This window comes from Aphelocoma coerulescens, chromosome 8 (assembly GCF_041296385.1).
Source record: "Aphelocoma coerulescens isolate FSJ_1873_10779 chromosome 8, UR_Acoe_1.0, whole genome shotgun sequence".
Taxonomy (NCBI): Eukaryota; Metazoa; Chordata; class Aves; order Passeriformes; family Corvidae; genus Aphelocoma; species Aphelocoma coerulescens.
Window position 1 is genome coordinate 31,886,670 of NC_091022.1, and position 15,106 is coordinate 31,901,775.

The 15,106-nt window shown below is 54.1% G+C and overlaps 1 protein-coding gene across 2 annotated transcripts in view; it reads left to right on the plus strand.

Annotated features, from left to right (window-relative positions):
* The window catches only part of PDE4B (phosphodiesterase 4B), an 85,829-nt gene that overhangs the window by 56,994 nt on the left and 13,729 nt on the right, over nt 1–15,106 (plus strand). The window contains exon 6 of one of the 2 annotated variants that reach the window (XM_069023638.1): nt 917–1,029. In XM_069023638.1, coding sequence (XP_068879739.1) covers nt 917–1,029 — 113 coding nt within the window. Of the gene's footprint in view, nt 1–916; nt 1,030–3,170; nt 3,337–15,106 lie in introns of those variants that run through there. The other variant, XM_069023640.1, reaches the window with a different exon arrangement.

A 15,106-nucleotide genomic window follows, 5' to 3' on the forward strand; every position in this document is an offset into this window, starting at 1 on the left:
GCATATGTCACCGGGATTATGAGAAGCACTTACATTCATGGGGAGATTTTATGATTCACTGTATCCGCTTGTGGAAACCTTAACTTTTACACCAGAGCTGCTGGGGAGCGCGGTGTCCTGCTGGCAGGGTCAGGGAGCTGAGCCCGGTGGGAGCAGGGAGCAGGGATGGTGGGTTTGGGGTGCAGGGCCTGCTGCAGAGCACAGGTGGCAAGTGGGACTGGTGGGGTGTGAGGCTGATGGGGACAAGGCCAGCAGAGCTGGGGAGCCAGGAGTGACAGGGAGCAGGGCCAGGATTGGGGAACAGGGCCAGGACTGGGGAGTGGGGCTGGTAGGGACTGGGGTTGAGGAGCAGGGCTGGAGGGGTTGGAGAATGGATGTAGGGAGCAGGGCTTTTGGGGCTCAGGGCTGTTGAGGTGCAGGCCTGTTGGGGTGCAGTGCTGTTGGGGTTCAGGGCTGTTGGGGTGCAGGCTCTGGCTGCTGCAGGGAGCGGGGCTGTTGGGTTCAGGGCTGTTGGGGTGCAGGCTCTGGCTGCTGCGGGGAGCGGGGCTATTGGGGAGCAGGAGCAGCATCCCGCGAGCGCTGGGGGAGGCCGAGCCCCGCGGCAGCCGGGGCGGAGGGGGCCGGGATGACGCTCCCCGAGCCTCAGCCCTGCCCTGCCCTGCCCCGGGGGCGCCCGGTTCCCCCCGTGCGGCGGGGGCAGGGCCGGGGCGGGCCGGGGCGGGGGCCGGGGCCGGGGCCGGGCCGGGCCGGGGGCGGGCGGGGACTCGCTGGCGGCGGCCGGGGCAGCGCAGCGGCGGCCGCGTGATGAAGGAGCGGAGCGGCACCTCCGGCGGCGCTGGCGGCGGCTCGGGCGGCCCCGCCATGGAGAGGCGGCCGCAGCGCCAGCCCGACTACATGTCCGTGTGCCTCTTCGCAGAGGAGCCCTACCAGAAGCTGGCCATGGAGACGCTGGAGGAGCTCGACTGGTGCCTGGATCAGCTGGAGACCATCCAAACCTACCGCTCCGTCAGCGAGATGGCATCCAACAAGGTGAGCCCACGTGCGGCACCGGGATGCGGGACGGGGATGCGGAGAGGCGCGGGGCTCTCTGAGCCTGATCCCGACCCGTCTTCGCGTCTGTCCAGGACAGCGGCTCCAAGTCAGTTGCGGTGACGGGGCTGCGGGTTCCCCCGCGGAGACGCGTCCAGGGAGAACTCGCGGCGGGTGGCGTGGGGAGAGCGATCCGGGATGGAGCGGGGAGCGCGATCCGGGATGGAGCGGGGAGCACGATCCGGGATGGTCTGGGGAGACCGATCGCTGCCGCAGGCTCATTTCCGAAAATTAAAGAGGTTTCAATTAGCGTCGGTCCCTTGGAGCCGATATGAGCAGGAACAGTGTGCAAACGCCCGCGTTTAGCGAATCATCACGCCAGGAGTCAATTAACTTCATTGTTGTCTGGCCGTAATAACGGCGAACTGTAAACATTGTGGTCCGGTGCTTTACGGCTGTTTTGGCTTTCGGGAACGTTTTAATTTGGTTTTTAATGCCCTGGGCTGGCTCGGCAGCGCTTGGCGGCACATGGTGAGGGTGGGCAGCAGGGATGGTGCACAGGGAATCAGCTCCGGGGGCTGCTGCTCTGCGGAGCTTTCCGGGGGAGCAAAGAGGAGTTGCGAGTTTGTCTGCACAGAATAAAGTGCTGAAGTAAAGCAAGAAAAGCCCGTTGTGTTTAAAGTCAGGGAAGCAGGAGAGCTGAGTGCCAGGATTATCCTGACAAGCAGCAGAGAGCGAGTTCTGAGTGCCTGTGTGCAACTTTTGGGAGTTGCTGTTCCAGCCTGAGCCCAGCTCGGCTCCAGCATCTCCCGGAGCCCGGCCGCCTCCCCGCCCGCTGCCCGCGGCTGCAGCGGAGCCGGGCACAGCCCCGGGCCAGCCTGGCAGCTCCCAGCCCGCTCCTGCCCCTTCCAGCCCCGCGGTGCCCGCTGGAGTTGTCACAATCACAAATTCCCAGCCCAGTGCCCGTCGCATCCACGTCTTTGCCCAGTTGCGATGGTTTTAAACTTAGTTCTGCAGCACTCCGATGTTGTTATTGTTTGGGCTTTTTCCCCCTAATTGGAAATTACTGCAATCAGAAATGCTGAATCAGAAACTGAATTTATGGAAAAAGGTGAGCAAAGAAATCCTGTGTTGTTTCAGCTTCCTCTGCTGGTAGTGGTTACCACGATGTGCAGGGGCAAAGGAAGCAGTAAAAGTTTTATAGACCAAGCTTTCAATAAAGAAATATTATTTTTTCGTTTGAGTTTGTGTTGAGGGAACCCTGGATGAAAGTTGAGAGGGGTTCAGGCTGCACCTCCAGTGTGAACGTGATGCCCTTCAGTTTGAGGTTGAGTGACAAATCTGGCCTCGTGAAGGTGAAACTAAATTGCTTATCGTAGCACTTCAAAGTTGCGATTACTCGGGGTGCAGATGGCTTGCAGCTGGCTCGAGCAAAAGCTTCCTGAAACTTTGTTCTTTCACAACCCGTTTCTGAAATGTCTGCACTTTCTGGTCAACTTCCAGTTTCACAGTTTTCAGCTGTGAAAGAGAAGCATAAAATGGCCTCACACCTCGCTTGCCTTTCCTCTGGAGCTGTAAATATTGTCACAATTCATGGCACGGTTTGGGCTGGAAAGGACTCTGAAGATCGTTCTGTTTCAGTGCCTGGTGATTTGGGGGGTTCGTGGCTCTTTGAGGGGTTTGGTGGTAGACAATGTGCAGAGTGGTCTGGCTGTGCAAGGAGCTGCTGGGTCGCTCCTGCATCTTCAGGAGGAGGCTGTGGCAGCCCTTCCCTGCTCCGAGCATCCCGTCCCACCGCCAGCTCCGCTCCGAGGCATCTCCATTTGTCACCGGTAAATAGCGAAGCCGGCAGATGTTTTGAAAACAGGATGCTGGGGCTGCGCATTATTAAAGAAAAAACGGAAAGAGAAACAGTCTAGATAGGAAGAAAGCAAATAGGCTCGGCATGCTCCCAAGCGCAGGAGCAGAATAAACACTGACCTATCTTCCTGACCTCCGCTCTCGCCAGTTCCTGGCCCCGCGCCACCCAAGCCAAACTACGTCATTTGAGCCTGATAGTAGGCATGGCACAGCTGTTGCAAGTGTGACTCGAATTTCCTGTCTCCTTCCTGACAGACGTAGTTTAGAAAATCCAGAGTTGCAACAACAGCACTGAGAGAGACGGAGAGGGAGGCTCTCGGCATCCGTGTGCGCAGGGGGATTCTTGGAAGCGCTGCGGCAAAAAGGAGGCAGCGGAGGGGGAAGAGCCATGCGGGACGGCAGCCGGGCTTTGAGCTGATGGGGTTCGGAAGGCAGCGCTTTAAACATGTGCGTATTGTTCCTTGAGCCGGGAGTTAATGACAGGAGAGTGAGGGAATGAGCGGCTCAGCTTGCTGAGGGCTGAGTGACATCAGGGAGCCGAGGGACCCCGCAGTGCCACCCGCAGGGATCCCACGGAATGCTGGCAAAGAGGGAACTCTGTTCCCTGGGATGCTGTCGGTGTTTGTGAGTCCTGATGCATTTCCAGAGCAGTGCTTGATGCGCAAACCAGCCTGGGCTCTCTGCAGAACTCACCATGCACAGCGCCTTACCTTTCTGATTTAGAGAAAAAAATAACCTGCAAAAATACCTGGCTGCTGCTGCCATGAAGGGATTTTATTTTCCCAACATTGAATTTCCTAACATCTTTTGCTTGGGAGCTGATACAGCCCTGCAGCTTTGCACTGGAGCAGAGTAACCTGTGAGGAGCTCTGCGGGCACTCGGTGCTGCCTGAGGGAGCAAACCACACTTATTTACATTACTGCTACACATATACTCTATTTTTCCTGCATTTATCACCCTGTCCAGCTTCCAGCTCAGGCAGCTGCTGTGTCAGAAGGGTTTGTGAGTCAGTGATGATAAAGAAGGGGGTATTTTCTCTCTTGGTGTGGGGTTGTGTTGGCGTTAAGCTGCTGTCCTTAGCCTTGCTTCCCTGCAGATGGGACCTGCTCTAGTCCCTGATTTGGGATCTGGGGCAGGATGTGCTCAGTGCATCCCCTGGATCATAAGGAGGAGCAGGCTTTTTTCCCAGCTGAAATACTGGGCTTGCCAGCTCCAGGTTCTTATGGGGCCATCACATCATAAAATGGAGGCATGGAGAACATGGGTTGTTTCTGCAGAGCTGCCTGTCCGTGCGGGATGCAGCCCAAACAGAGGTACCTGCATGGACCTGAGCAGCACCTTTGCCTCTCCTTAAATTAGACCGGGCTAATTCAGAGCTTTTTGCAGTCCATCGAGTCCAGAGAGCAGAATTTGGTCTCTGGGGATATTCTAAGTTTAAATAGACAGTGTGAGTGGTGTCCTCAGCCTGCCGGGTGCTCTGATGACTTTGCAAACCCTCTTGTCTCTACCCAAACTGTCCCCTGGGGGACCCTTTCTTGCAAATCCTTAAACTCTCTTATTGCAACTCTTAAAGACGTCTCTGATATTCCCAAGTGCTGGATAACCCAACTCAAGCCTTGCCAGCCGGGGCCGTGTCCGGCCAGCGGCTCGGGACAGCAGCACAAGCGCTCCGTGCTCCTCTCTCGCTTGTGAGCCACAAGATAAACACAACTGATTTCGTTTTGACTGGATTTCAAAGGGCATTTCGGTCAGAAAAGCGGAGCAAGGCCGCACCTCGCTTTCGGGAGAGAGTGGCTAAATAAACATCTGGCCATTAATGTAAACTGCCGGGGCCGCGCTGGAGGTCGCGGCCGAGTGCCAGCCGTGGATGTGCCGGGCTGCACAAAGTCCCGCTCGTCCCCTCCCTCCTGCCAGCCTGGCAGCCCCCAGCCCTGTCCCCTTCCTACGTGATGTTTCCCTTAAGTGGTGCCGAGCTGTTTAGTCTTCCCCTGGCTTTGCGCTGGGACTTCCTTTGTTTAATCGCCGCACAAAGAGAGGTTTGTTCGCTGCGGCAGCCGGCGGAACAAAGACACTTCCACGTCTCCTGTTTTTCCAAGGCGGGATGAATCACTGAGCTCCGCACGCCGGTATTCCCCTCGCTCGCCCGGGGATTTGCGTTGGGGAAGCGGCGATCGGAGCGCCCTGGCGGGGCTGGGAGAGCCGCGGAGCAGCGCTGGCAGCGCTCCCCGCAGCGCCGCTCCTGCAGAGCCCCGCGCACATCGTGGCGCTTTGACGTCGCTCTTTAACCATTCCCTGGCCGTGCAGCCGCCGCTGCCGAGCAGGACCCCGCGCCATCGGCATGCTCCAGGAGGTAGGAGCTGGTTCTGGCTCAGTTTGGGAATATTCCCCCCCAGCTGGGTGTTATGGGATGGGTTTGGTCCGTGCTGGGGATGTCCTTGTGCTAGAGGACAGGGCACTGCGGGAGCGGGGTTTGCAACAGAGGCACTCGGAGGGGTGAGCAGGAGCTTCCCGAGAAAGCTGCTGGATTGGGAGGGAACAGCTCGGGATGCTGGCTCTGAGCCAGGCTGGGAAAGCCCTCAGGATTTGGGGAGCTTGGTCCCAGTCAGCTCCTGTGTATCAGTCTCATCACCGTCATAAATGGACTTTAGGGTGACTGTCTCTGTATCCATCCCGTTCCTCCTCCCGTGCTCATTGCCCTCTAAAGTAAATCATTCTGGGGGTGTCAAATATGCCCTAAAAGCAGGCTGGGATATTGGGGCCAGACGCATTTAACAATCTAATATTTTGTTCTTGCGAGCCTTCTGGGCTGTCTGTCCAGACATCTTGGTTAAACTGCTTCAAATGTTTTAAAAACAAATATTGGAAAGCTGCAGTGTTGGCTGTGGGATGTGTGGGAATGGGATTAGGAGACAGTGTCACCACCTGGGATACCCTCCTGGAGCAAAGGGATTTTGAGTGCTGGATGATTTCCCATCTCTTGGGGTGTTGTGGAAAATGTGTGGGAAAAGCCCTTCCAGGGGGGATCCCTTGGCCACTGCTGGTGCAGAGATCAAGGCTTTGGGGGTAGAATTTTGGTTCAAATCTTATCTTTTGGGATCTGTCACCCGTCCTCCGGGCCACAGCAGTGCCCAGGACCTTCCAGCGTGTCCTTTAACCAATTCTGGTTTTCCTGGGAGGTGATGGGGTTATAAAAGTTCTGCATTCTCAGACTTTTACGTTATAACACATCAGGGTGGGGCTTAAATAAATAATAGCTCAAAGGCAGGTTCAAAATGAATCATGAGCTGAGGGCAGGACTGGAGAGTGACTAAATGCTGGGAGCAGGGACCTCTCCGGAGTGAAGGATACTGGTGACATGCGACATCCCAGAGGAGCGGCATCACTTGGCATGAGGGAGCTGAGAAGGATTTCAGTGCAGTCCTAATCCTCGCCCTTGAGTCTGAGTGATTTTCTGGACCAGGCCATTTCCCACAGGCTCCAAACTCTAACTTTTTTCTCCAGCTGTGTTCCATGGGGCAGCTGCCGATGCAAATATTTGCATTAAGTGAAATTCATTGAAAGTCATTGAGTTAGCAAAGGCAGGACAAGTTGTGGAGATGGATCGGGATGGAGATTCACCCTCAGAGCTCTGAGAGGGAGAGATTCCCCTGATTAAAGTCTGGCTTAAAGCAAACAAACCAGAAGTGCCTCACCTTGCTGCTGGTTTAGCACAGCTGGGCCAACTGCAGCAAAAGGATTCTGAGGAGCATTTGCCTATCTCTGTGTGAGAAGGAGTTTTAATTTCATTTTATCTCCGTTAATTAGTGCCTTCTGTATGGGTTTGATGCTTGCATTAGGCTCATTTTCTTTTTGGCAGGACCAACTGTCACAGCTTTGGGGGGATGCTGAGCTACAACAACTTCTTCCCAGGATTTTCACTGCCCTCTTCCCAGGACTCTGTCTTTATTCCGTGTTTTCCGAAGCAAACAAACTTCTGTTGATTCAAAGTTGCCAGAATTTTTTTTTTCAACACGGGCATCTTGGAAAAGTCATCTCAGGGCACAAAGTTATTTGAATTTTCCAAAGCCTGTTCTCCTACTCAGGTAAAACCCCATCTGGATTTGCCTAAATGATGACTGCAGAGCTTGATTCAAATTTAAATTAAATTTAAATTGCTGCTTCATACGATTAACAAAATCCCATGTTTAATTGCATGGCTCTCTTGTTAAATGACAAATGCTCTTCCCTCTCTGTTAGTTGATATTTTGGGGGTGTTTGTTTCTGATTGAGGGCATAATCCAGGTTATTCCACCCAAATTCCCAGCATCTCCTGGCTCCCCAGAGGAGCAGGGATGGCTGTGTGAGCACAGGGGAGACTCTTTGGTTTGTGGGCTCCCCTTACGCAGTCACTTGGCCTCCTCTGGCACCGAGGCCCCGGTGCTGTGGTTTGCAGGGGTGTGACTGACACAACGTTTGGGGCTGAGATCTGCAGCTCCTGCAGCTCTCTCTGCTCTCAGGGCCACAGATGCTGTCAGCTGCATCAGGGCTTGCTTTAATCAACTTTGTGTCAACAAACGAGCTGCTGGAGGTTTGCATTTTGTGCTGCTTCCTGACCTTCAGCACCGGCTGGTTCTCAGCAGCTTCTCTTCCTCAGCCTCCTTTTGCTCTCAACACGACCGACATTCTTCCAGCTGGTGAAATTGTTCTAAAAATGATTTTGCAGAACAAGTGTTTTGGCCTGTTTCTGCTTTTATTTGCTCTCCTCTCCCCAGAGGGAAGAATAAAAGCAGTGCTGGGATGAGAAATTGGTGTGGACACTCACCGTGCTGCTCTGGGAAAGGTGGGACTGATGTGGGGAGTTATCCCTGGCCTGGATGTGCCTTTGGTGTGGTTCTTCCTCTCAGCAGTGCAATTTGTGTCATAAAATGCACCTTTTGGTGGGGGAGAGAGAGGAAATCCATACAAAATCCAACCTGATGAGCTGTAGACTCCAGGTGTAGCTGCCAAGATAATTTGGTAGGAGAGATCTGTTTTGGATATTGGAAAAGCGTTTTGGATGAAGCAGAAACCAACCTGAGCTTCCTCCAAATGATCCCAAAGCTTCAGACTGGACCAAACCTCCCTGCTGGGGTTTTTCCACCCAAGGAGACAAACAGTCTGTGCTTTGTCACATCCCACAGCGAGAAATGACCATCCAAGGCCAGGCTGGACAGGGCTGGGAGCAACCTGGGATAGCAGAAGGGGTGGAAGGGCTGGAACGAGATGGTTTTCAAGGTCCCGTCCAACCCAAACCAGGCTGGGCTTCTCTGAGATCTTAAACTCTGTCAGTCCAGGTAATTCATATCAATCCAGACAAAGGAAAACCCAACCGGAGGGTTTGGGCAGTGGTGTTGGACACTCCAGGGCTGGGATCCATGGGCACTGGTGTTGGATGCTGGGATCCACAGGCAGTGGTGTTGGATATTGGGATCCATGGGCAGTGGTGTTGGACACTCCAGCGGTGGGATCCATGGGCAGTGGTGTTGGATATTGGGATCCATGGGCAGTGGTGCTGGATATTGGGATCCACAGGCGGTGTTGGACACTCCAGGACAGGGATCCACAGGCGGTGTTGGACATTCCAGGACAGGGATCCACAGGCGGTGTTGGACACTCCAGGACAGGGATCCACAGGCAGTGGTGTTGGACACTCCAGGACAGGGATCCACAGGCAGTGTTGGACACTCCAGGGCTGGGATCCACAGGCGGTGTTGGACACTCCAGGGCTGGGATCCACAGGCGGTGTTGGACACTCCAGGGCTGGGATCCACGGCAGTGGTGGTGGACACTCCAGGGCTGGGATCCACAGGCGGTGTTGGACACTCCAGGGCTGGGATCCACGGCAGTGGTGTTGGACACTCCAGGACAGGGATCCACAGGCGGTGTTGGACACTCCAGGGCTGGGATTCACAGGCGGTGTTGGACACTCCAGGGCTGGGAGCCACGGCAGTGGTGTTGGACACTCGAGGACAGGGATCCACGGCAGTGGTGTTGGACACTCCAGGGCTGGGATGCACAGGCGGTGTTGGACACTCCAGGGCTGGGATCCACAGACGGTGTTGGACACTCCAGGGCTGGGATCCACAGGCAGTGTTGGACACTCCAGGGCTGGGATCCACAGGCAGTGGTGTTGGACACTCCAGGGCTGGGATCCACGGCAGTGGCCGCAGGAGCAGGCAGGAGCGGATCTGGCCCCGCAGGGCACACGGGGATTTCTCCAGGTGCCAGCACAAAGGCGGGCGGGCTCACCTTGCCCACACATGACACACCGATTTTCAGGGAAGCACAGCGCTGGTTTCTCCATGACCTGAGCCCTTCCCCCGCGGCTGAGGGGGATTTTCCTCCGCAGTGAGTAACACCCGGAGCCTGCTCGGGAGTGGAGAAATCCGATCTCGCTGTGGAGCAGCACAAACCCCCGGCGCTTTCCCTGGGCAGGCTCCTGTAGGGAGTTTTTCCTTTCCGGCATTCGGAGCAATTTGCATATTTCGAGTCTCATTTGGCTGGAAATGAGCTGGAAATGCCCCAGTGCTGCAAACACTCAGCTCGAGCTTCCAATTCATCACTTTTTTTTAAGCCCCGTGTTGCGTAAATCCCGTCCCACCCAAGGGAGGTTCTGCTGCGCTCAGAAATGCTAAACTTCACGGGGGAAAATCTGAATATTGTTCTGTCTACATCAGATAGATGTTGTTGCTTTCATGAGCAGCCACATGCTGATTTATGGCAACCTGCTATTTATTTATCAACATTTACATTGTGGATTCCTAAATTATTCTAATAACATCAGGCCAACAAGTTGGTCATGATGTTGCTCCTTTAAAGTCTTCCTTTGAACATCTCTATAAATCAAGGCTGCTTTGATGTGAAATTGGAGATTTCATAAGCCTCTGTTTACTTTTGGGTTTCAAAAATCAGCTGAAGGGAAAACAAAAAAACCCCAAAAAAACAAACAGTACTTTGTATCTCATTAAAAAGAGTTCCTAGTGCATTAAACGCGATATTGTTTTAGGAAATAAGAACTAGAAAGAGCTGCAAAAGAAATTTGATTTTTTTAATGACTGATAGTTGACTGCAACCATTCCACTTTTCTCCAGGCACTGAAATATGGTTGGAAACTTTCTCCTTTAGTGCTGTTTAGTGTGAAACAGGCTCTTGTTGTTTTTTTTTTTTTTAATTCGAGCATTAAATGCACCTCCCATCATTCTCCATGGAGTGCTCAGGAAGGAAAATCAATGGGAATTATGAAGTAACAAGGACAGCTGCAAATTTGTTTGCCATGGTCCTTTCTGTAAGTGATGTAACAGCAGGAAAACACAGATAAGCGGGGTTACTGCTCCTCCAAATCCAGGAATTTTAACTCTTCACTTCCAAACTTTCGAAGAAATGCTCCACACTTCCAAAACCCAGGAGTTGGGTTCGGTGCCTCTGTGCAACGCAGGAATGACATGTCAGGAAGAGAGGGCTGGGAATAACAAATGTTCCTTCAATGGGTGCTATTAATCCCTTTTTTTTTTTTAACCTGGAGTAGAGCGTCACATCCATCCCATCCCAGACAAAAGCATTACACATTCCCTGTCTGAGCCCGCTGCCGATTGCACGGGTGAGTAATTTCCCTCCTGTGTGTAAATCATTTCCGACGGGACGGGACTCCCGTCCCTGCTCCGGCACTCGGGCAGGTGAGGGGCGGCTCTTCCCAGAGCCGGGCATCCCGCGATTCCCAGGAACAGAGCTGCTCAGTGGAGTCCCACCAAGCTTTAATTGCGCCTCTGGACCTGCAGTAATTACCTGGGTAATTAAGCGAGGAGGATTCAGCCCGGCTGCCTCAGCGAAAGTAACCCTCGGCCCACAAATCCTTTTGTTCTGGGGATTTCTAGGAGCGCTGGGAGAGCCAGGGATGGAAGCTTTGCGTCAGAAGGGTGGGTCGGGAACAGAGTTTATAAACACTGGAGATCTGCAGCGAGATTCCTCCATCAAAGTTGGGGTGGGACCCCTCTCTCCAGAGCTTCTCCAGGCCGGAGCCCCAGAGCATCCGAGCTGCTCTTTTATCTCCAAATCGCCCTCAGTTCCTGCAAATGACTCCGACTGGTTTTAAGCAGCCTCTTTGCATAAGGACTCTTGGCCTCGGGGAACCCCAGCTGGTCTAAATCGACTTCAAAGGATTTCCATCAGCAGCAGATCCCTGCTCCTGTCTTTATTCTCCCTGTGATGCGCCAGGAACACCTCTCCAAGCTCCAGAGGGAATGGGAACAGGAATAACAGCAGGATTCATCACTGGAGTCAGCGTGAGACTGGAGAGGCCAAGAGCTGTGGCTGCTTCTTCATGGCTGTCCTTAGGAGGGGAACTTAGGAGTTGTTCTTTCCATAAAGAGCCAGAAAAGTGGAAATTTTCACACAAAATCATCAGGGAGGTTTTCCCAATCCTGATCTGGGTCATAGCATGGAATCCCAGAATGGTTTGGGTTGGAAGGGACCTTAAAGGCCATCTCATCCCAAAATACCAGGCTGCTCCAAGCCCCAATGTCCAGCCTGGCCTTGGGCACTGCCAGGGATCCAGGGGCAGCCCCAGCTGCTCTGGGCACCCTGTGCCAGGGCCTGCCCACCCTCCCAGGGAACAATTCCTTCCCAATCTCCCATCCAGCCCTGCCCTCTGGCACTGGGAAGCCATTCCCTGTGTCCTGTCCCTCCATGCCTTGTCCCCAGTCCCTCTCCAGCTCTCCTGGAGCCCCTTCAGGCCCTGCAAGGTCATGACAAGGTCACCCTGGATCCCCAGCATGGTTGGGCTCCTAAATCTGGCGAATTCGGTCATAAATTAGGCCAAATTTTCTTCCTCTGCACAAAAATGAAGCACACTTGGTCAGGATGGGGTGCCAGGGCAGCTGCCAAGGGGCTCCAGGAGCTGCCATGCCCTTGGTGCCAACGTCACCACCCTCCCACGGGCCCTCACCGAGGATTTCCATGTCTGGAAGCAGAGCTCAGCAAAGGAATAAAGGTGGGGAGAAGCCCTGAGCAGTGAGGGCCTGGTGTGGGCAGCAGGAAGGGAACCAGGAGCGAACTTTCCCACTGGTAATCAAGGAAATTCCCGCCCGCACACACGGCTGGAAAGCTGCAAAGGAACTGTGATTCCCTGGAGCAGAGGATGCATGGAACAGGGTCACTGCTGGTAATCAAGGAATGATTCAATTCTGGGAGACTTAATTTGGTGCAGATGAGTCCTGCAGTCAGGCAAAACTGGAAAGCTCCACACGATGCCGGGGCCGCTTCTCACACAACGCTCCAGATGCTTCCAGACTCGCTGGGAACGTCGGCTGAGCTGCCACGTGCCTTTGGATATGGCACATGGCACTTGGGCTTCATCTTACTTGTGTTCTCTGCACTGCTCTCATTGGTTAAAGGTGTCCACGGCGTGGTCCTGTGGGCAGAATTTGGGGTGGGGGGAAGAAGCACTGAGCCCATTTCCTGATTCTCTTCTTTTTAAGGGAAACCCCCTGGAGCTGGGGCAGGCATGCCCTCCTCATTGATGCACTCCATCTCTCAGCGAGCTTATCTGTGCTGATTTCCTTTGGAAATGGCACGGGGATGATTATTAATTACAAAAATTAATGAAAATAACAGCACGGGTCCGCGTGCTGCTAATGGGCATTACCGTAATTACCCGCGTGGCTGCCGGGCGTTACCGTAATTGCACGCGGGGCTCTCCAAAGCCCCAATCCCAGCGTTGGCTCCACGTGGAGCAGTTGGAATTTTCTCCTCTCTTCCTGCAATCCGTTTGTTTTCCCCGTCGCTGTCGAACCGATTTAAGGAAGGGATTGCCGCAGGGCTGGGGGGTTGCTCATGACCTCAGCCATTGATCCCTGCAGAGGCAGCAGCCTGCTTGCTCCCTGCAGAGCAATTCTCAGGAAGCAGCATCGCTCCAGAGCATCCTGACATCAAGGAAGAATCCCAAAAACCCGCCACGAGCCGTGGAACATCTGGGATGCCTCACTGTTTTTGAAAGGAGCTCGTGTGATTAAGTAAATCCTGCTTAGGTGCCAGCATGGTTGGGATGGCAAATCCCAAAAAACTTTGCAAATCCTGTGGGAATTCCCACAGCTCCGGGAAGCTCAGCTGGGTTTGACCCTCCCAGTCCTTTTAGCAGTGCTGTGACTCTGCTGCCTGTGTTTGTAAAAGGCTGCTGATTAAAGGGCTGGAAAAGCAATGGAGGTTAAGGCTGTGGGGGGCAGATTCCCACTTCCAGATGGGATACGAGAATCCCAAGGATTTTTCTCTGCTGCAGATGGCTTGGGTGACCCTGTGGAGGCCAGTTCATTGCTCTGTGCCTCTGTGGAGAGGCCGTGGCCACCCTTTGTGCTTTGTGGGGCCACTTGTGAGGTAAAGCCATTTTTATCAGCTGTTTGTCCACCGCCACTCGGGCTCACTGATCTGAAAGGGGCCATTGTGAGGAAACCCGAGTGATTCAGGGGTGCTCAAACGTGGTTTGTGTGATCCATCTGCTGACGGTGTTCTCCCGGTGCGGATAAAGGCCTGGATGCAGGGAAGTGCTGCAGCACATGCTTGGCTGTAGGGCCGTGGGAGGGCTCACGTGTCCTGGCTGCCGCTTGTGACCGCTGCAAAGACGTCACTGGGAGGGGAGATGGGGTCAGGGCTCCCCTCGCCTGCCACGGGCTCGCCCTGCCTCGGGTTTCACTCCTGCTGCCCCTCCTGCGCCTCCTCCAAGGTTGTTCTTGGTGGTTTCAGAAGGGCTTTTGTCCCTCGTGGTTGGCAGGACGTGCAGGGGAGACTCTGTGGGACAAAATCCATGGCCCAGCGCTGTGGGATGTGTTCCTGGGCAGCCAGAATCCTTCACATCCCAATCCTTCCTGTGTCCCGTGAGATTCCAACCTTCACATCCTGCTCTTTCCTGTGTCACATGGGATACCAGCCTTCTCATCCCTCTCCTTTCTGTATCCCATGAGACAGGATTTAAGCTGCTTGAGTTACCTGGAAAGTGAGGCCTCCCTATGTGATGGTGAGAGTAGGATTGGATGGAATACTGGGGAGAAATCCTTCCCTGTGAGGGAGGGAAGGCCCTGGAATGGATTTCCCAGAGCAGCTGTGGCTGCCCTGGATCCCTGGCAGTACCCAAAGCCAGGTTGGATATTGGGGCTTGGAGCACCCTGAGATAGTGGAAAGTGTCCCTGCCCCTGGCAGGGGTGGAATGGGATGGGCTCTAAAGTTCTTTCCAACCCAAACCATTCCAGGATTCCCTGTTTCAGTGACACTGGCAGGACTGGGCAGGAGGAGACAGCAGGCACAGAGATGGCATTGTCCCAGCAGGTTGCCCCCCCCGTTGGGCTGCTCAGGTGAAAGGGAGGTGCCATCAGCTTCCCACCTCTGCTCATCTTGAGTTTCAGGAGAGGAGAAGGTGGGTCACAACTTCCTTCACTCCACGTGACCAAAGGTTGAGCTGGAATCCCATCTGGATGTTCTGGAGCCGTGCCTTGGCCAGCCTGGGCTGTCCATGGGAGCAGGGACGAGGATTCCGGGCTGTGCCCACACCTCACGTGTCCCACAGCACGTGGGGACGCCTCGTGCCATCGTTCCAGGAGAGGCTGATAGCTGTGAAGGCAGCTGGAGACAGGAGAAGGTTTCACAGCAAATATGGCCCTTTTATTTTGGGAATCCTGGCCTCTGGCATGTGCTGTGTTCCCGGCAGGATCAGCAAGGACGTCCTGAGCAGCAGAGCTGCTCATCCCGGTGATCCCGTGCTGGGAGCTGTGCGCAGGCACGGCACAAGGGATTGTCTTTGGATTCCATGTCAAGGACAGCTCCAGCTTCCTCACAGCGGGATTGCTTGTCCATTTGAAAGAAAAACTGCAGGAATGATTCAATCTTGAAATTTGGATTGTGGATCACAGGAGGGCTGGGGCTGGGAAGGACCTTAAAGCTCGTCTCGTTCCACCCCCTGCCTCGGGCAGGGACATTACAGAAACATTCTTTCGAGAATGAATGTATGAATTTATGAACTGCAGTTACAGGTTTAAGGTGATTATTTTTCATGCCTCTTAGCTGAAGGATATTTCCAGTTTGGAAAAGGACATTTTGCTGCGTTGCTGCATTTTGCCCTTTACCACGTAAGAGGAAAAACCTGATCACACTGAAAATGTGCAAAATGCTTTGAAAAATCCAGCTGGGAATACTTCAAATATCCCAGTCTCCATAAGG